This window comes from Portunus trituberculatus, chromosome 14, assembly GCF_017591435.1.
Source record: "Portunus trituberculatus isolate SZX2019 chromosome 14, ASM1759143v1, whole genome shotgun sequence".
NCBI lineage: Eukaryota > Metazoa > Arthropoda > Malacostraca > Decapoda > Portunidae > Portunus > Portunus trituberculatus.
Genome location: NC_059268.1, coordinates 19,381,885 through 19,402,784, shown reverse-complemented (window position 1 = coordinate 19,402,784; position 20,900 = coordinate 19,381,885). Strand labels below are relative to the sequence as shown.

The 20,900-nt window shown below is 40.3% G+C and overlaps 1 protein-coding gene across 2 annotated transcripts in view; it reads right to left on the bottom strand.

The window, feature by feature from the left end:
- The window catches only part of LOC123503709 (insulin receptor-like), a 42,178-nt gene extending 23,398 nt beyond the window's left edge, over window positions 1–18,780 (bottom strand). For both annotated transcript variants that reach the window (XM_045253689.1, XM_045253690.1), the window contains exons 1-2: window positions 18,662–18,780; window positions 7,231–8,964 (exon numbers count right to left, since the gene is read on the bottom strand). In XM_045253689.1, coding sequence (XP_045109624.1) covers window positions 7,231–7,681 — 451 coding nt within the window. In that variant the 5' untranslated portion in view covers window positions 7,682–8,964; window positions 18,662–18,780. The remainder of the gene's footprint in view (window positions 1–7,230; window positions 8,965–18,661) is intronic.
- Window positions 18,781–20,900: the final 2,120 nt, after the last annotated feature.

Sequence of the window (20,900 nt, the reverse complement as noted above, 5' to 3'; positions counted from 1 at the left end):
CTAGATGCCTTCCTTCCCTCGGACCGTGGCCAGGATTTGAGCCAAGAGATTGAAGTTCATGTTAGGGACAACAGTCAGCCACGAGAAAGAGAGCTTTGCCGGCAGTACGACCACGTGGTAAGAAAACTTTTAGTGAAGACGGTAACGGCTTCCCATTTGATCATTTTAAGTCTTTATCATCAATTGGAAAGGAAAGGGAAGACAAGGTTTGAGTGAAACAGTGTTTTAAACTTGACTACCCAACAAAAATCTCTACACAGAGCCGTATATAAAAGAATGGACTAGCTTCACTAAATCTTCATCAATATGCCAAGCCAGTCATTTAGTTACTCCGTCTTTTATCCTCAGCCTTTCACCTTCTGTTCCCTCCACGTGCCCATCCTCACTTCAAGCAGTGTTCACTCACCTTACCTCCCTTCGCAGATCGACTCCCGACCACTAAAACGTAAGGATGATGCACAGTTATACAAAAGAAATAGTGATCTTTTTTTCGTTCAAGACTTAATTAAATTCTTTGATTTTTCTTTTACATTCTTCGAAATAGCTATCGTGCTTGGCGTTATCAAGGTTGCATCTCACCTTTCGTCTGCTTTCCCCCTCGTGGAAGCGTGCACGGAGACAGGGCTAGAAATTAGAGGAAAGTGATGCAGATGAGTGCATTTTTCTTCTTTACTGCAAGTGATCCCTCGTGTTTTTAAGTTCTGATATTTTACAGAGGAGTCTTTTTACATCAACCACCGCCATAGGAAACTGTCTGCTGTGGATGCGACAAACTGAGTACAGCACTGACATATCACCATTGACGGCAACACTGTGCTGCAGCGATGAATAGCAGCACCATAGGGTGGTATTCGAAAAAGCATTCAGGAAAGAAGGAACATGAACTGCAGTACAAACAGCAACAACAACAACAGAGCAAGGGTGGCGGACCCTTCCTGTCGAAGGCAGCATCAAGCCTCAGCTCCGTGCCTCCCCTCATCTGGCACCACCAGATGTTGCGTTACACTAACACTTTTTACCTTCTTATGGTGATCGTTACTCATGTATTTTATGGCTATGTTTACAGGATCGCGGGGACTTGGAGCAAGGATGTTTCTTCATCGTCGAGCAGAAAGAAATCTAATGTGTGTGTGTGTGTGTGTGTGTGTGTGTGTGTGTGTGTGTGTGTGTGTGTGTGTGTGTGTGTGTGTGAATTATTTGATCTGGGGTCACTTTCTTCTCTCATTGAAAAATTTGCCTCTGCCTGCAGTACGCAGGGAAGCGGAGCGCAGCGCGCAGTGTAAGCCAAGAGAGAAATAATGGCTGTTTTGTTCCGGGGTAGAGCAGGTGGCTGGTGTTTCTCACAGGCTCAAGGGTTGTGTTACAATTGAGAACACAAACGTCCTGTTTAAGTAGTAATTACATTTTCTTTTGGGAATGCACCAAAAGTTTTCTCCAGCCATAACAATGTAGACAACGATGCAAACAGTCTACGCTTGCTGATGAACGCTGCAACGGCAGGAAGGGCGTATAGGATCTGTCATGCATTACAAAACAACAGCGATAACAACAATAACAATAACCACTACTACTTCTATTACGATTAGTGCTGCTACTACTACTACTACTACTACTACTACTACTACTACTACTACTACAATATCAATAATAAGGATAATAATAATAATAATAATAATAATAATAATAATAATAATAATAATAATAATAATAATAATAATGGTATCATTACTGTTATTACTGTTATTATCATTATTATTATTATTATTATTATTATTATTATTATTATTATTATTATTATCATTATCATTACTATTATTATTATAATCATCATCATTACCAATGTTACTATTATTGCTATCATTATCAATATTATTGTTATTTTTATTATCACTATCAATATTATTGTTATTGTCATTGTCATTATTATTATTACTATCATTACACGTTTTTCAATATTTACTCAGCTGATTTTGTTGAAACTCTGAACCTTGGCTGACTTTGAGTATTACAAACATGCCACACTTGCCGAAAGATAAGATTTTTTTCCTTGGCCTCCACTGCCTGCCCTGGCTAAACTCAATTTTCTCATCGGCACCACCACCACCACCACCACCACCACCGCTACTGTTTACAAGTCACTCATAGAAAACTCTCACAGGGAAAGAGAAAGAAGAAAAAGTAAATCGTAATAAATGTAGCAACACACCATGGAGGCACCAGTTCGCGGGGCAGCCTGAAGAAAGCTATGGCGAGAATTGAGCATGAGCCGACACTCAGGACAGCAAAAGTGAAGAAAGACTCTAAGAAAGACCGAAAGGGAAACATTTGTACCCAGGGTCACGCTGCAAAGAAAATTATTTGACGCAAGGACCATTCAGCCGCCACGGACCTGCGACCGGCGACGCTCCACGGATTAGCGAACGAAGCCCGCCTGCCTGCCTCTCTGTCCTCTTTCATGAGCCGCTTCCCTCACCTCCGGCTTGCTGGCATGTCCTCTTTACTCGCCCTATTCACACGCTGCCTCCAAAATTACCGCAAATAGAAAAAGGAATGAAGATGATTGTGACCGCAGCATACCAAGGAACAAAACAGCATCGAATAAACGCACATTACAAGCTTTTCCCTAAAAGTTAAGCCGCGGGTCAACTCTTTCTTCATTTTGACCACGGAGGAGAGTTCAACCACTTCGCATCACAGGACAGAATAACAAAAAATAATGTGCTGCTCCTTCCCTTGACTTAAAACTGACAGACAGTATCATAGAGGCATCATGATACAGTGTGTGTGTGTGTGTGTGTGTGTGTGTGTGTGTGTGTGTGTGTGTGTGTGTGTGTGTGTGTGTGTGTGTGTGTGTGTGTGTGTGTGTGTGTGTGTGTGTGTGTGTGTGTGTGTGTGTGTGTGTGTGTGCGCGCGCGCGCGTTGTGAAAAATTATCATCTGCAGATGTCATAAATTTTGTTTAGAAAAATAAGCTGCGGCCAAGTGGTAAACAGGATAATGATCTCTCAGGTGTGGACCTGCAGCAAAGAAACATTTACAATCTCCAAACTGATCATATCATCAAATGATTTCGTCATTATCTTAAGCGTACTTTGAACTCACCAGGTATTTCTGGCCCATTTAGGAACATTTGACGTTCATAGGGAAGCTACGCAGTCTCAAGTAGGTATATATATATATATATATATATATATATATATATATATATATATATATATATATATATATATATATATATATATATATATATATATATATATATATATATATATATATATATATATATATATATATATATATATATATATATATATATATATATATATATATATATATATATATATATATATATATATATATATATATATATATCATAGTATACCATAGTTTCGTAAAAGTATATATAGGCAATGGCTATAATTGCGCACCAAGTAGAGAGTCTGGCCCACGAAGTTTAATACAGTTGAAGGGGAGAAGGAGCTCCTTTCCTGCCAGCCTGTCCTCCTCTCCCCTCCTTCCCCTCCCCGGCGGGTGCGGGTGTCTGCTCGGGTTGTTGTCATGGCGGGGAGCGCGTCGCCACTCCGCCCCGCCGCAGGATTAGGGGCGCCTTCGCCACGTGAAAACTGTAACGCTAATGGAGGGCACTACTTTCCTATTTTTTTTGTTTGTTTGTCTATTATTACTCCGCACGCCACAGGTTGCCTCCGGCAGACATTTGGACATTCTTGAGACGGCTCTTTGTTTCGTGGAATGCGGAGTGTCGGATGCGTTCACACATTCCTCCCTTAATTTTTGACACTCATTTTATCCACTGAAGCTGAACGACTCATCCATATTGAAGGTGATTTAATTATCCTCAGCAGGAAACTGATCCAAACAATATTAAAGAAATAAATCCAATAAACTAATGACTCAGCGCTAACAACCTGATTAGTGAATACATACGTACATCTACCACTTGATTTCAAAACAATGCAGTACCTTCATATCTCTCTTAAACCTTACTTTTCAAATTAATCTACGCTTCAACCAAATGTACATTTTAACGAGTTAGTCTTTTGTTGTTGTTGTTGTTGTTGTTGTTGTTGTTGTGGTGGTGGTGGTGGTGGTGGTGGTGGTGCTAGTGCTGGCAAAAGTGGTAAATGGTATTTGGATGGACTGGACTGAGATGGGAAAGGAAAGAAAAATTAAACCTTCTTTTCTTATTCTTTCCTGCCTTATTACATGAAATGACTCCCTTTACAAATCTCTTTTTGAAGTGAGTACAAACAAAACTGGCGAGAAGGCGAGATATTGTGACAAACTCTTCTTTCTCTGCCGCCGCGCCCTGGCCTCCATGCACTGTGCGGACGCCTATGGTCACGACAATGGAAGGCGGGAGCGGCGGCGGTGACAAGGAAAGGAAGCCAGTGGTTATGAAGCATTTCTTCCAGGAATGAATTGCCGAGGAGAGGAGCTGCTCACCTGACGGAGAGGCGAAAAAAAATAACCGCTTGAAAAAATCATGACCACGTATATTTTTTAAGTCACATTTTCGGGTGGAAAAAATAGCAATATTGTAGGCAAATATGAAAAGAATGGATCTCGGAAAAGATATGCAATTCATTTCTTATCATCAACATTCATAATATGTTCTTAAAAAAATCAATCGGTCTTTTGTGGCAAATTTCGTTGAGAACATAAAACAAAACGTACACAGGAATTCATTGCCACTGAATCTGTCTCTATCGTGCATCAAGGAATGCATAACATTTGTATGTATGTATGTGCAAACATATCTTGTAATATAAACACAGTAAGAAAATATTATTCTCATATAATATTCTACCTTAAGTATCACGTCCACCGTCCTTTTCACCTTTGGTCAGGCTTTGTGTGTTCTGATTCATTTCCTACGAGATGTCGATCTGTCAATCAAGAATTTCTTTTTTTTCGCATGGCATTTAAAGAAAACTTAGCAAATAAATATATTTTCTTATTTATTATTAAGCTAAAAGAAAAATAAAAAAAAAACGTAATTTTCAGTATCTCAAAACCCTACTCATTATTTTTGCTTCAACATGCTTATTTATCATTTGCATTAAGGAAACTAAAATGAAAATTAAAAAAAAGAATATTTTTTCTTTCATAAAAAAGTTCTAGGATTATAAGCGTGACTCGTGTCATTCACCCACACTCCTCACCTGCTCCCTCACGACATGTAGTAATATATTCCTGCTTGTATTTGTACCTCTATCCAGTGCACGTATAGAGGGTTGGAGATGCGACGTGCAAAATGCGGATGTCCAGGGAGCGACCAGCTACGCTCATCTCCTAATCAGACCTTCATTCCTTTGATATATGTTCAAGTTTACAGTCCTCCATATTCTGTTGTTACTTCGCTGCAGACAGTGTGTTTGAACCTGCTGCCTGCAAGTCTTCAAGGTTCTCGTATATCATATTCTCTCATTTCATCTCATCTCGCATTTTTAATCGTTTCATTAGCAAGCTCACCTGAACAAACACGATGCTGTGATACGTCTGTTTATGTGTGTGTGTGTGTGTGTGTGTGTGTGTGTGTGTGTGTGTGTGTGTGTGTGTGTGTGTGTGTGTGTGTGTGTGTGTGTGTGTGTGTGTGTGTGTGTGTGTGTGTGTGTGTGTGTGTTTTATTTTTTAATTCAGCCTTGCGTGACCAACTACAACTTACTCAACTACAACAACAATAACTACAACTCTTACAGTACTACTACTACTACTACTACTACTACTACTACTACTACTACTACTACTACTACTACTACTACTACTACTACTACTACTACTACTACTACTACAGGAATAATGTGAGACAGATATATACTCAATTAGTAAAGCATTTTTCATAAGGTGCTTTATACCATTTGGTCTGAATCATTTCCTGCAACAATATACCCAACAGGTGACAGTATCTAATATAAAGAGAACACTTGAATATTCTTCTCGCAGGTAGGGCGATCATACAGATAGTCACAGTCATATCCTTTGAACAGATGAAACCACAATGCAACACTAAGCAGCAACACAAATATTGAACTTATACCATATTTATGAAATCTGACTAATAAGCTTTCATATAAACTGAAAAAAGGAAATAAAAAACGAGAGAAAATGCTTTCCTTTAGAGGCGTTCATTCAGTAGTAACAAGGCTATTTCCTCAAAGCGATATAATAATTTAAACTCCGATGTATTATGTGTCGGAGCTGGACTGGTGGTTTGCAAGGATGCTTTGGATAGCAAACCTGGTTCCTGTTGGAAGTGATGTTACAAAAACGTTTCCATGGTGACTCGCCCCACGCACTCTGTTAAAACTCACTATGGAAACGCATGTATGAAAAAAATAATAAAATAAAATGCTGGAAATGTTGAGAGCAGCTTGCAATCCCCGCCTCCCCAGTGGTAGGCTTTACACTTTGCTGTGCCACACGCATGGCTGTATCAAAAGGTTTGGGCCATTGCCACTGTACAACCAGATTTGTACCCGCTTTTCTCTTGCGTCGCAAGCAACTCCGTCACCTTCCAGGACAAGCTGAGGCTCGGATAAAGCGTGTTCACTAGGTTTTACTGAATATTTGTGCCAGCGAAGAAATGAGTACATGCCGCACGAGTACTCTCTCCATCTTGAAGTACACAAACCCTGCAGGAGTACTAACTGTTCTCCACCATGAGATCCTTCCGTGTCCTCTCCTGACGGGGACATCATCACAGTCACCGCGTGAGCTTTGATTGCAAAGTTGATTAGCGCATAAAAGGCAATAAATGGCACCTTTTACAGGCCAAACCATCAAAGGGCTGGGGCGCACATGCTCCGTCTCATCCCTGTTAAGTCACGCTCATTTCTTCCTTCAGGTGCAAAAGGTAAACAACTATATATATATATATATATATATATATATATATATATATATATATATATATATATATATATATATATATATATATATATATATATATATATATATATATATATATATATATATATATATATATATATATATATATATATATATATATACAGCCATCAAAAATATGTTCAGATATTTTTAGTTCATTGCCTACTCATACAATGATGATGCAGAGAGAGAGAGAGAGAGAGAGAGAGAGAGAGAGAGAGAGAGAGAGAGAGAGAGAGAGAGAGAGAGAGAGAGAGAGAGAGAGAATCACTAGTTAATATCTAGACAATGATCGTTAAACGACAGAAACAGAGCCACTTACTTTTGTTGGGCGGCGCGGGTTCGACAGGACATCCTCCCGGGTCTGCCAGTGCAGGGCAGCACCACGCCAGAACTGTTGCGACCATGAACACCCAAGCCCAGACTGGCATTCCCTTGCTTCGCCTTGTCCTTCCGGGTGACTGAAAACATTTGCTTTCCGCATCGCTCAGCCACACCCATGGTTGGCAGAGGCGGGTAGGTGAGTACAAGACGTAGTGAGGGACGCAACTGTCTGCGGAATAGGTGTGCACTAGGACGCGAAAAAACGCCAGTAAGTGATGAAAGATGTGGCAACATTCAACGCAACACTTCTTTTGCCTGGGCGGCGTACCGCTTCCACTGACTGTATTTTCCTTCACTCTGTGCGCGGACTGGTTGCCTTCCATCAATGGTAACTGTACTGATGTCCGCTTCAGTTCATCATCTTGACCACAACATGATGCGAGCAACATCTTCTTCTTCTGAGCAGACTTTCTTTCCTCTTTCCAAGTCAAACCTGAGAACCGTTGCTTACACGATGCGTATATTTGTAGTTATGCCTCCTTACGTGTGAGTCTGGTCACACTGGCGTGCCTGGCGACTGACTAACCCTCCAGCGGAGAGCCTTGAGTGTGCCTCGTGCTGCTCCCCGATGCCTTGTCACGACCACATCTGTTTGAGTGTCTGCTGCTTTTTTAATAAGTTTCAGTGGTGCTTTACAGACAACAAATATTTTTTCTTTCTATGTTGGATAGGATTTTACAAAGGGCAATCTTTTTTGCACCTTATTCAATATTAGCGGGACACTTTCTGTAAAATTTCTGAAGTGTGTCCTTTTAAGATATTTGATCTTTTTTACTTTCTGTGTAACATCAAACTGCTATTTTTTTTCGACGGTTTTTCTACAGACGAAGCTATTTTTCTATACATCCAAAAATATGATTCTCACACTACAAGTTCTACAACTACTAGCAGCACTTTCCATAAATACTACAGCACCAACTCGATTAGGAAGAAAGACCAGCTGAGTACAGAACTCCGCAATCAAAATGTCATCAAGGTCTTATTTGCGGTAAGAGTTTTTGTTTTCGTTAAGAATTCCTTCAACGTAATCACAAATAGTAAAAACCAGAATCTTTGTGGCTGCAACATTTGGTCCTGGGATGAAGCTTGCCACGCCTGGGAAAGATGCAACACACAAAGGAAGGAAGGAGGAGGGGAGAGGAGGAGGAGGAAAGAATATGTGATATAAGATGGAGGGGAAAAGGAAAACAGAAGGTTGCCCTCACCGTAAGGTGGCAAAGAGATCTTATCTGATCTGATCAGATATTCTTTAATCACACTAAAAGTACTCAGATAAAATACTAATTATCATATTTCACTTTTTCATATATCTGGTGGTTACACGGCCGTGGTTCTGGTGTCTCTTATGTTTACAGTTTGCTTCAATATAGTTGTGTTCAGTCTGCAATTTAGATACCAGCATAGTGGACGAGCCAGCACGGCGTGGCCTCAGATCAGGTGTGCGAGAGGTGCGACGGCAATGACGATGGATCGCGGAAAGCTGCGGAGGAGACCCCGTGACTTGAGATAGTCCCTGCGCTCCCTGCTGTGGTCTGTGATGGCAGCGGAGACGTGGATGATTGCAGTTTCGAGTTGTGAGAATGCGTTGCCAGATATGTGGATGAACCCGCAGCACAGACTCCTGGTTGGGCTGCTGACTCACGGGCTTCTTACTCTTCAGCTGATGGAGATCCTGAGAAAGAAGGAAAGATTACACCGTTTTGAGCTGCAACATAGTAAGGAGTCGGCCAAATAACTTTACGAGTATTTCATATTGATGGCTACTCAAGAACTTAAAACAAGATAAATAATTAAATCATATGAAGGGAATAGTTTGCATTGACGTATGTGTACAAAATATATGTGACATAAAAATGATATAGAAAAGAAAACTTGATATTCCGATAGTCCATGATGTAGGGAAAACTATACCACTTGCGGACCGGTGACGTGACTTCCTAACCCGTAGAAGAAGGAATTTTTTTAACATCGCTCCTGTGTCGTGACTTCCTAACTCGTAGAGGAAAGATTTTTTACCTAACATCGCTCCTGTGTCACGTGAACCGCAAATACTGCAATAAACAACATGGTATTTACGGAACACTGATCTTTCTCCAAACGGGGCCGCCGTGATACAGTGAAACCATGCGTGCTTTGGGATCCGAGGGGTCTTCAAGCGCACGGGTTCGAATCCTGCCCACGGTCCGAGTGTAGGTTGGGCTTCCTCACTCGGGGCAACGGTTTCCTAGCGGGTGGGCTTTGAGATAGGAGGTACCCCAAAAAGTATCTCCTTTAGCCCATAAACTTCCGTGAATAGTCCACATGGTATAAAAAAAAAAAACCCTGACACTATCCTGCTGCAATCCCATGAACCACTTTCCCTCACAGACACTTGGCCTTATTCTATTTTTGAGAGCTTACTTACAATTCCTCTCATTACTATCACATCACAGCTACTCATCCCTATCCTTCTCTTGAATCTCCCTTGTTCCTCTTCCTTAGTGCTCTTTTTGCATTCATGTCCCGGCTTTATCTTCTACTTACTCCTTGCGCCACCACGCCACCTTCCTGATCCCCAACCACCGTCGACTCAAGTAAAACATCAGCAAAAGAAGAGAGTAAGCACAAGAGCCAATAACATGTCACCACCATAACCAAGGACATGCGCCTCGATGTGTGTGCGTGTGTGTGTGTGTGAGTATGTGTGTGTGGAGAGAGAGAGAAAGAGAGAGAGAGAGAGAGAGAGAGAGAGGGGGTAAAAAAATGCCACCTTATCAAGCACCGTGTCAACAATATATTGCCTCTCGCCTTACGTGCTGATTCAAGTGATGGGATTAAGAATTATGAGATGAAGGGGAGAGAGAGAGAGAGAGAGAGAGAGAGAGAGAGAGAGAGAGAGAGAGAGAGAGAGAGAGAGAGAGAGAGAGAGAGAGAGAGAGAGAGTGTGTGTGTGTGTGTGTGTGTGTGTGTGTGTGTGTGTGTGTGTGTGTGTATCTTACTCTACATAATTTTGCCGTTTTTTCCTCCTCAAGACTACAGCTGCTTTAGAACAAGAGTAAACTTTTCTTAGTATCAACCACACATGAGAATGATTAATTATGTCGATTCAGTAGCTTTTCAATCTGTAAGCATTATTTCCTTGCTTCCGAGTTCCTTTCATCTCAAAAAAACAAAAAAACAAAAAAAACAAAAATTCTATGCATCACAATCCTTTTTTTATTTTTTTTTTTCTATTGATTCTTCCGTCGTTCCTGGTTTGTTGTAAAGTCACTATACGTAAGTGTCGAAATTATCTTTATTGAATTCCTCCAGTGGTTTTGATTTGTAAATGATTTTGTCTTTAGATTTTCTTTACTGCGAGAATAAAGTTACGTTTCCTTACAACTATCCCTTACATAATAGAATGATTGTTACTTCCACTCTATCATCTATTTGCTTTTCTCCTTTTACGTTCTGGTGTCCTATTCTCGTGCGATCTAAATATGTAAACACTCCTATATCTTTACTACTATTTGTATGTGAACACCCCACATTTTCAGCATCTCTCAAAGATTACCATTCATCTTGTCTTCGTCCATCACACCATGACGACTCTGCTTGAGCGGTGAAAGCAAGCCTCATCTACAGAGGAGCGCCACTTGCCTTAACTCGTAGCAGACAGATGAGCAACAATGTCGTACACGAGTGTTAGTCTGTGTTCTCCACTGCATGGTAATCATCAACATATCGTTTTTGTATAATTGATAAAAAAATATATAATTACAACATTGACTACTAATATATTCAAATTCCACGAGAAAATCTGTGTTTTTGATGTTGGGATAGTTCACACTAATCATTTTGCATATTTAGTGTTCGCGCAGTGACAACACTTCTTCGTTCCCTGTGAATGAATGACTCCCGCTACTCCAGTGTTAGCCAAAGGAACGACCATTACCAAGGGATGTGGATCTGTTGCCGGGCGATCTTGATGAAGCGACACTGGCGACGCGCTCTGATCTTTATATTGCAGAAGAAAACTGAACTTTTGTCGCATATGACTGGAAAGCTCTCCGTTATGTAGCTAAACGTAGTTGTTCATCTCTCTCTCTCTCTCTCTCTCTCTCTCTCTCTCTCTCTCTCTCTCTCTCTCTCTCTCTCTCTCTCTCTCTCTCTCTATTTATCTATTTATTTATATATTTATTTATTTTTCATCAATTCATTTCATTTATTTATTTGTCTATTTACTGATATATTTATTTAATCTTATTTCAATTTTTCCATTTTAATTTGTACGATCAATTTATTTACCTATTAATCTTATTCATATTCTATTTTTTTGTTACGAAGAACCAAAGGTGCACTTTGTCTTGGGTTGGATGTAAAGGAAGAGAGGATGGTGTGAGGATTGTTAAGGTGATAGTTGGTTTCGGCAACAGGTGCGACATGTCTTGAAAAATTAGCTTAAAAAAAAGTCCACTGACGGAGACTTGTCCAGAAAGACACGAAACCATGGAGGCAAATTTGAAGGAAAGGAGGGAATATTGAATCCCGAGCAAAGACATCACACGGGGAGCAATTTCGAAGCCAAAGTTGAAATCGATGCGAAAAGTTGTTGCCATGGGAAAAGAGACCATGGCTGGAACGAATGCGTTCTGTCCGAACAGTTTTAATGAGAAAGTTCAACGGAGAATCACTTGTCTTACAATAGAAAAGGTATAATTCTGAGGCGTCATTCTAACTCCACTCAGCGGCCTCCAGTAACGGGTCCCGGTGTACTACCGAGCTATCCTTCCCTCTCCAAGGTCCATCGGGATGAGAGCTTTAGTAAACCTAGCACAGCTCAGTATGATGCAATACCCTTCACGATGAACTTGTGTGTATTGGACTGAGGCGCTGGAGACGCTGCTCAGACCATGGTAACGCATGTCACCTCAGTTCACCTGACAACCAAATAAACGCTAACAAGTTCCTAATTATGAAATGTGACATTTCAAATGTCCCCACATCGTCACCCCCGTCACGTCTACCTGCCCAGACACAAGCGCCACACTTCCAACAAACACGAGGGATAAGAGGCTTTCCAGCAGCGCCAGCAAAGTAAACCACGGTTTAACGAAAGGATAACCAGAGAAAATGTTGCCCTAGACGTGGGCTTCTTTACACATACACACACACACACTATATATATATATATATATATATATATATATATATATATATATATATATATATATATATATATATATATATATATATATATATATATATATATATATATATATATATATATATATATATATATATATATATATATATATATATATGTGTGTATGTGTGTGTGTGTGTGTGTGTGTGTGTGTGTGTGTGTGTGTGTGTGTGTGTGTTGCCATGTACCACCTCCATGATGAAGTGTCGAGGAGGGGAATGTCTTCCACGTGTTGGGACGGCTGACTCCCTCTATCAATTATTAGGGTACACAGTATCAAACTTAGTCGCATCATACATGTGCATATATGAGACCTTCGCAGCCTGAATATTGGAGGAGGAGCCTTGCTGCAGGACGGCGCACATTTTCTCCGCGTCTGCTGCCTCACGGCTGCTCTTGTGATAATGACAGAAGAATGTAATATATAGATGCCCAGGTCATATACAGTGCGAGAAATAACTATGCTGTATGTTTCATGGTCACAGTAGCATCAACCACGCCTTTCAATGTCTTATGACAGAAGCAGGACTCACTATCAGTGTCTGAGAATTACAAGCAGAGGTGAATGTTATTGAGGGGTGTCGTAGAACGAACAGAATCGTCATGGATTGAAAACATACATATACACACGATCCTTTTAACTCAATTTGTAGAACACCAGACATCATCTGCAATAACCCCGTGGTGTGTTGCAACTTAAAGAATGAGGTTTACTAAAAATAAATACAATATCTTTGATTAGTGTTTTCCGGGGGTGGCTGTCTGAAGGTCCCATGACACATACGACTGCCGCCAAGACCTTGTCAAAGGAACAATGGGCACAAGTGTCTACTCCTTCTCGTGTGGCGATGTCTGATGTCTGACAGTCTGTATTAACATTGTATTTCATTTATGCCTGAGACTGAACTACACAGTATGTTTGTGTGTAGAAAATTAAACAATGCTATATTCATTACAATATTTGAGCACTCTACCATCTACATGTTAAAATTTCCTCCGAAAAGAAATTCTGAGACATCTTTTGAGTGGAAGCGATAACAATGAAAAACAGTTTTCATTAACAATACATGAAAGGAAGCAACAAATAATTAAATACGGTACAATTACACCACCATTACAAAGTTTGGAAATACTATCTGAACCACCTGAGGGAATGAGGAACCAGACTCAGTTTTAAAGCGGCCTCGAATAAAAGGATGTATCAGAACCACGTTAAGTGCCACGAGACTTGATCTAGGCAAGACTCAAAATCTCGCGTCATCACCTCAACAAGGCAGACTTTTGAAGGCAGCTCAAAACTCCTAAAACCAGTTCGCACTCCACTTATGTAAGCAGCAACCGAAAGTTAGAGAATAAAACATTTCTGCTTTATCATGTGCTTCCTTTCAACGTCATATTTCACCCAATTGTCTTATGTACACAACCAAACAGTATCCCCTTTAGCCCATAAATTCCCGTGAAAAATCCCACATGGCATAAAGAAAAAAACAAACTTGATATTAATGAACATTGCCTTTGAAAAATAAATAAATAAACGAGAACATTCACATCCCAGAGTACAGAGAGCCTAAGATCAACTCATACTGATGAAAAATAGCATTACCTAAGTATTTCCTTTCAAATTTCTCTCGAATTCCATTGTCACTCGTAAAGAATATTATTTTTTTTTTATCACTTCAATGCTGGACAGTTTAACCACTTCAGTACCAGGACGCGTTTTCAAATTCCTTCTGGTTACTATTTGGTGATTTTATACAGCTACAGAAACTCATGTGGGGGATTAACATAATGAAGACTGTGGCCATTGATCTTCTGACCTCCATACACTCTTCCTATTATCAATAAAATGGTCTAATCATACATAAATCTCAAGATAAAAATCAGTCCTAGTATTGAAAGGATTAATCCATTATTGATAATCTAGAGCAGAGTTTCTCAACCTGGGGTTCGCGAGCCCCCCCAGGGATTCACAAGATATCCAGGGGTACTTAAGATGGATGATCTAATAATATCATTTGTAGTGCCATTGCATATTGAGTTAGTGTCAGTCACTAGATTAGCATTCTGTTCGGTATCAGATTACTGGAGGTTCGGCTAGATGGTCTTTTAAGTCAGGGGGTTTTTAAAGAGCAAACGGTTGAGAGTCCCTGATCTAGATTATCACTTTGATTGGGGATACCCGTCCAATGAGTCTTATTGAAGCTTTCACTATGTCGTGTTACTTTTTACGTTAATATCAGTCATATGACGGTAAGAAGCGATTGTTGGTGGATGGAGACTAGGGACACTTAGACGCCCGGACCATTGTATCATCCGTACACATAGAAACTCAGCATGTCATTTTTCCATTCCCAGTTTCTCTCTAATACTCTGGCGGGAAGCATGCAACGTACGCACGGAAAGGATTGGCATGTCGGTGGCTGGGCGGAGAGTTTTAAAGCAATATCCGGTTCCCAGGGAGTCTTTGTTTTACTTGAGTAAGTAGCTCTCTTTTTCCTTTTCTTTTTTTGTGCGCGTATGTGTGTGTGCATTTACTCCGACTCATCCACACAGTTACACAGCCATCCATTTGTATCGTATTCCTACTGTGTGTGTGTGTGTGTGTGTGTGTGTGTGTGTGTGTGTGTGTGTGTGTGTGTGTGTGTGTGTGTGTGTGTGTGTGTGTGTGAGGGGAAATAGCAGCCACATTATTTAAAAGAAATATTAAGAGCCTTCCCTCCGTCTGTCCCTCTTTCTTCCTCTCTCTTCTTTGCACTGGTAAACTTATCCCACACCCTTCCTTATCGCGCCCCGCTGACCTTTCTCCCTCGCCCTTCATCACAACAACGTGCACCTAACCAGCGTCAACACGGTACTCACATCCGCACAGTCGCCACACAAAAAAACATCATAATACTAATCCCAAGGCATCTCATTACTATTATTAGTTTATACATTACATACACGCTACATTCCACACTTTCCAATCACCGTTTCTATTTCTATGCGCAATAAAAAAGAAAGAAATCCATCTATTTATATTCAGTAATTACTTAGGTCATAGATACTCGTTAAGGAATTTGAAGATTTTTGTCCTTTTTGCTCATCAGGTATTATGCATGCCTATTTCTTTGTTGAGGAGTGTTTAATCGTGAAGCGCTTTAAGACATGCTTATCCAAAATGTGTATGCTTTATCTATTAGACTGAAGCAGACAAGCGGCTATATTTTGATTTTCACTGCCTGGGAAAATCAATTAGAAAAACACACACTTCATCATTGTTATTTTTTTCTTAGCATTCATAAGATTAGGATATGTGATGGTAGATGATAAATATGCCAAGTGCTTATTATTCTGTAAATCTTATCGAATTTCAAAACAAAAACGTGTTCTTAAAAAAAAAAATTCTGTGAAATAGCATCGTTGAAAAATACTTGATGTAATTTCGAATACTTTATGTAGTTTCTAATACCACTTGCATGTTGCTATTGTAGTTCAAAAACGCTTATCAGAGTCGCAAGGGTGGAAAAATATACATTGCTAGCCTGAAAATGTTACTGTTATAAAAAAAATTGTCATATCAAATTAATGAAGCGTCTTTTTCAGTGGTGCGGAAAGTCAATAAAGACCCACAGACTTGCAGAAGTAACTCAGTTCACCTCACACGCTGCCACCGCCTGCCGACTCACCGCGTCTGTAGGAGTTGTCTGTCGGCGGAAAGTTAGCGCCCTACCGCCACTCTCCTCACTCACTATACCAAACCAAACACGTGGATAACCAGTGCTTCCATGCCGCTGCAACTTTAATCAGAGCGCATATGCTTAGATTTAAATGAACAGTGTGATGAATTATTTGAAGCTAACATCACTTATTTTATCAGAATATTAACCCCTTCAATATTGGGACACGTTTTTATCTTGAGGTTTGTGGACGATTTAGACCATTTTATTTACTATAGGAAGGGTCTATGAAGGTAAGAAGTTAATGGCCACAGTTTTCACTATTTTAATCCCCCACATGAGTTTCTGAAGCAGTATAAAACGACCAGAGAGTAACCAGAATTAATATGGAAACGCGTCATAGTACTGCAGGTGTTAAGATTAGAGTTAAAATTGAAAGAAAGAAAAAAAGGAAACGACAGTTGAAAGTTTACTCGAATACTAAGACTAATTCAGCACGTAAAGATGATACAACATTTTTGTCAACATGTCTGCATAAGAATACGTTCATTTATAGACAATAATAGCAGTGTCAGATACCAAGGAAATTGACTTTTATATTGTTGTTTCTTCACCTACTTCCTCCAAGCGTAAGTTTCACCAAGTACGTATGGGAGCGAAATGTAGCAGATTGAACGCACTGATGTGTAGTAATACCAATGTGTTCATCTCACCAACTTAAAATTGACGGAACAGTACACAAGGTAGCTGGAGCAAGACCGTCACTATATAGCTTCCGTCGCGCCCTCAGCCTTCACCGCAGCGGCCGCCTCGAGCAGAGCACAAATCACAAAGGAGAGAGTAACACGCCACAGTAATGATTATATCTCAGCAGCTTCACAATGCCATCATTCTGGAAGGTTGCGAGGAACGAACTCTCATCCTTTGATTAACTAGTGAGTTTTAGATGCTTCTCACAAGACTATATCTCAGCTCACAATGCCATCATTCCGGAAGGTTGCGAGGAACGAAATCTCATCCTTTGATTAAGTAGTGAGTTTTTAAGATTTCACATTCTTCTACCTAATCTTTTAACGGAACCATTGAGTGAGTCTATTCTTAATTTGTCTCTTTTCGCGTTAATCTTTCTCCTTATTATTAGCTCTTCTTTCATTTTTATCTTATTTACTCTTTTCCGAATATGAATCATGATAAAACGTCAGTGTAAAATTTCCCAGAGCAATTTATGTCACCTGTTGACTGTGGGGTGACTACTTATGAGTTTATTTGCTGTGTGTTGTATTTGAACTACCCTCATACCAAACCATTCATCTATTCTCACTTGATATGAATTTAGACGGACGGACGGACGGACGTATTGGTCAAGCTGGCACGAGGAAACATGACGAGTGGACAGTTCACCTGGAGGATACGGCACAGCGGTAAGTAAGTAATGGCGCCAAGAACCCTCAGCGGCCCACCTGTCTCACTTGAATTAAAACCTGCCATATACTCCCTTCTTGGCTAGTGATTCAGCGCCCCAAGACTTTTTCATCTCATCTCTTATCACATTCATTTACAAGTACAAAGAAACCTCTGCGTCTCAGTGTCGTAAACATTCTAACTATCGACGAAAGCACCACTTTAAGAACTTTTCTTTTATTCCCTTCCGTACTAGGACACATTTTCATATTTATTCTGGTTACTATTTGGTGATCTTATGCAGCTTCAGAAATTTGCGTGGGGATTAGAACAGTGAAGATTTTGGCCATTAAACTTTTGATCTCCATGAACTCTTTCTAATGTAGATAAAATCATCTAATCACACCCAACACTCAAGGTAGAAATGCGTCCCAGTACTGAAGGAGTTAAGAGCATCGCCAGCCATGAACAAGAAAAGGTTGGGGTAAAAAAAAGATCCACTTCATGTCAATTCACATAAAAAATGTCAGATAAAAAAAATAACAGAGAATAAGATAAGGTTTAGATTTGTAATAACCAAAAATGGCCAAGTAGTGGTACATGACAAAAATTGCGAAACTGGATCTTATTGACTTGTGGTTGATAATGAGAGTACATACATTTCTCTTTGGACCTCATACTATAGAATATCTAAACACCTGCCTAGCGTGTCTTCCGTCCCCAACAAATAAATAGAAAAAAAAAAACACGAAATCATTCAGTATGTAAATTATGCAGGCAATTGTTAACCGCTGTTTTGCCTGATCATGTCTGCAAAAGAACGTCTTGTTTACATGTTCAAGGCAGACTGTGTGTTACCTTCCATAGAATCAATGAACACACACACACACACACACACACACACACACACACACACACACACACACACACACAGAAGAAGAGTTAGTAAATAGATATAGATAAATGAAAAAAAAAAATAGAACACGTGAATAACCAATAAAATGTAACTCATTCACTTTATACTAAAACCAAAACTACACGAGTAAAAACTGCAAATGTGTGTGTACTTTTATGAGAGAGAGAGAGAGAGAGAGAGAGAGAGAGAGAGAGAGAGAGAGAGAGAGAGAGCACGTGATACCTACCAGGAGGTGTACGACCCACACCCCACTGCCTCTCCTCGCCGCTGACAGACGCACACTGCCACCTCACGCTACTCTCCCGCCAACACTCACACACTCACACACATACACACAGACGCCGCCGAGGTGTAGTAGTGAGTGTGGGGGCGGGGCGGTAATGTTGTGAGAGGCCACGCGCGGCTACAGGGCGGAGCAGGGCGGGGAGCGGAGGGAGGGAGATGAAGAACGTGCTTGGAGGGACCACATGAGGAACGAGTACGAAGAGGGAGGCCAGTGTAGGAGAAAGGATGTATGTGTGTGTGTGTGTGTGTGTGGGTGGGTGGGTGGGTGTGTGGGTGAGTGGGTTTGGTAAGGTGCGTCTGAGTTTTGGCATCAGTTACTATGGTGCATCATTTAGTGCCTGAGAGAGAGAGAGAGAGAGAGAGAGAGAGAGAGAGAGATTATGTTACCATTTATCGTATATTTTCATATATTTTTATGTTCAGTTTTCCGCGAGGGATGTTTTGCCGACCATAACACTGAGTACCATTGATGGACGGCACTACCCGTGGAGGCACCAACTGAACTCAACTGAGGAACCTTTTTGGCGCAGCTTTCTCAACCGAACTGCGTATATCTTTTGCGCTACATGGAATCTAATTTTGAAATCCACACACATGCTTATAATTTGAAACCCCCCTTCATGTTTGTCACCGAAGGAATGTGTGCTGTGCTCCTTTTCCGAGACGTGTATTGATTGGCAGCGTTTACTCTTTGATTGTGTGAAATCCCCGCAGACAGGCGGCGGCGACCTGCTGCTTCATGATGCCACACTATGAGATATATCGGATTTCCGCCTCTACCAGCTCCATCTAACAGTTGGTACTACAAAATTGATACTATTCTATTTCCAGTCAGATGAAGTTGAGTGTTCTCATACTGAACATTATATATATAATAATGAATTTGCATAATTTATAGCGTTCTGTTGAGGACAACAATATATACATACCTGGCCAATGCTATAATGAACAAGCATATCAAAATAACCTTCTCTTGCCTGCAGGAAGTTTCAAGTTTCATTTGTGTTCGCTATTCTTTATATACAATTTGCATATCGTGTTAAAAGAAATTATATAGAAAAATTCACTTTGTGTTCATTATATTGTTAGTTAGTCCCTGTGGTGTTGATGATGAAGCGTCTCCTGGGCACCGCAGCGGAGAGTAAAGGCACAAAGCAGTCTATTTCTGTTGTATAGTGACGAGTCTTGTCTCTCCTGAGAGTCGCTGAAGGGACGAGACACGTGTTTGTTATAATAAGAAACAGAGAGAGAGGAAAAAAAGCCTCACAACTTCCTTGAAGTCAAGGCAAATATATTCTTAACTGTGAAAACATATCTCCTTTCTTGTATTATTCTAGATTTTCACATTCTCTCTTAAGATATAACAATTAAGTTACACTTATATTGTAGTCAGTACAATTTGATTTCGCTAATGAAACGCGTTGCCTTAAAATCTAATAATGTTGGGTACTGGTATGAGCACATACTTTGCATCAACGGGACTAAACTCTGGCACATTTAGGAAGTGAACCTTAGAAAAGTTGAACACAAAAATGAAACCCACAAAACATGCTAGTGAGCTACAGCAGGAAGTCACAACACGGCTGGTGCCTCACAACACCACCTGATTCAGACTACACCAGTATTGCGCTGCTCATCGCACTTAACAAACACCAGACTACCTTGACGGATATTGTAATAAAAAGTATTATTTTTATTTCTATAATGGCTAAATCATGGATTCCACCACTACATATTTCAAAAAGGTTCCCACAGCTCTGGCTTACGTAACGCAACTGTGTTAAGTCGACTCAAGCAACGCACTCGCTGCCACAACTTTGTCCAAGACCTTGCAAACCCAGACAGGAGTTGCTGCGCACTACAGCTGAGAGGAACATGAGTCCTTTTCATTTATCATAGCAGCACTGCGTGGTTACTACAGACATGATAAAATAGTAAAGCAAAAAATTCAAGAAGTCTTACTTTTGGGGATCATCATTCGCTGCTACTCGTAATAGTGCGAATCAAGGGAAGCAGTCTGCGGCTTTCAACTCTGCCGAAACAGCCATTTCAAATTTTATTCACTCCACTCACTCTGGCTGGCTGGTGTGTCGTGGTACACCAGGGAAAATATATCGTGGATACCTTTTCGTTAAGTAATTTATAATTGTACGAATTTGACCTCAAACAATACACAACAC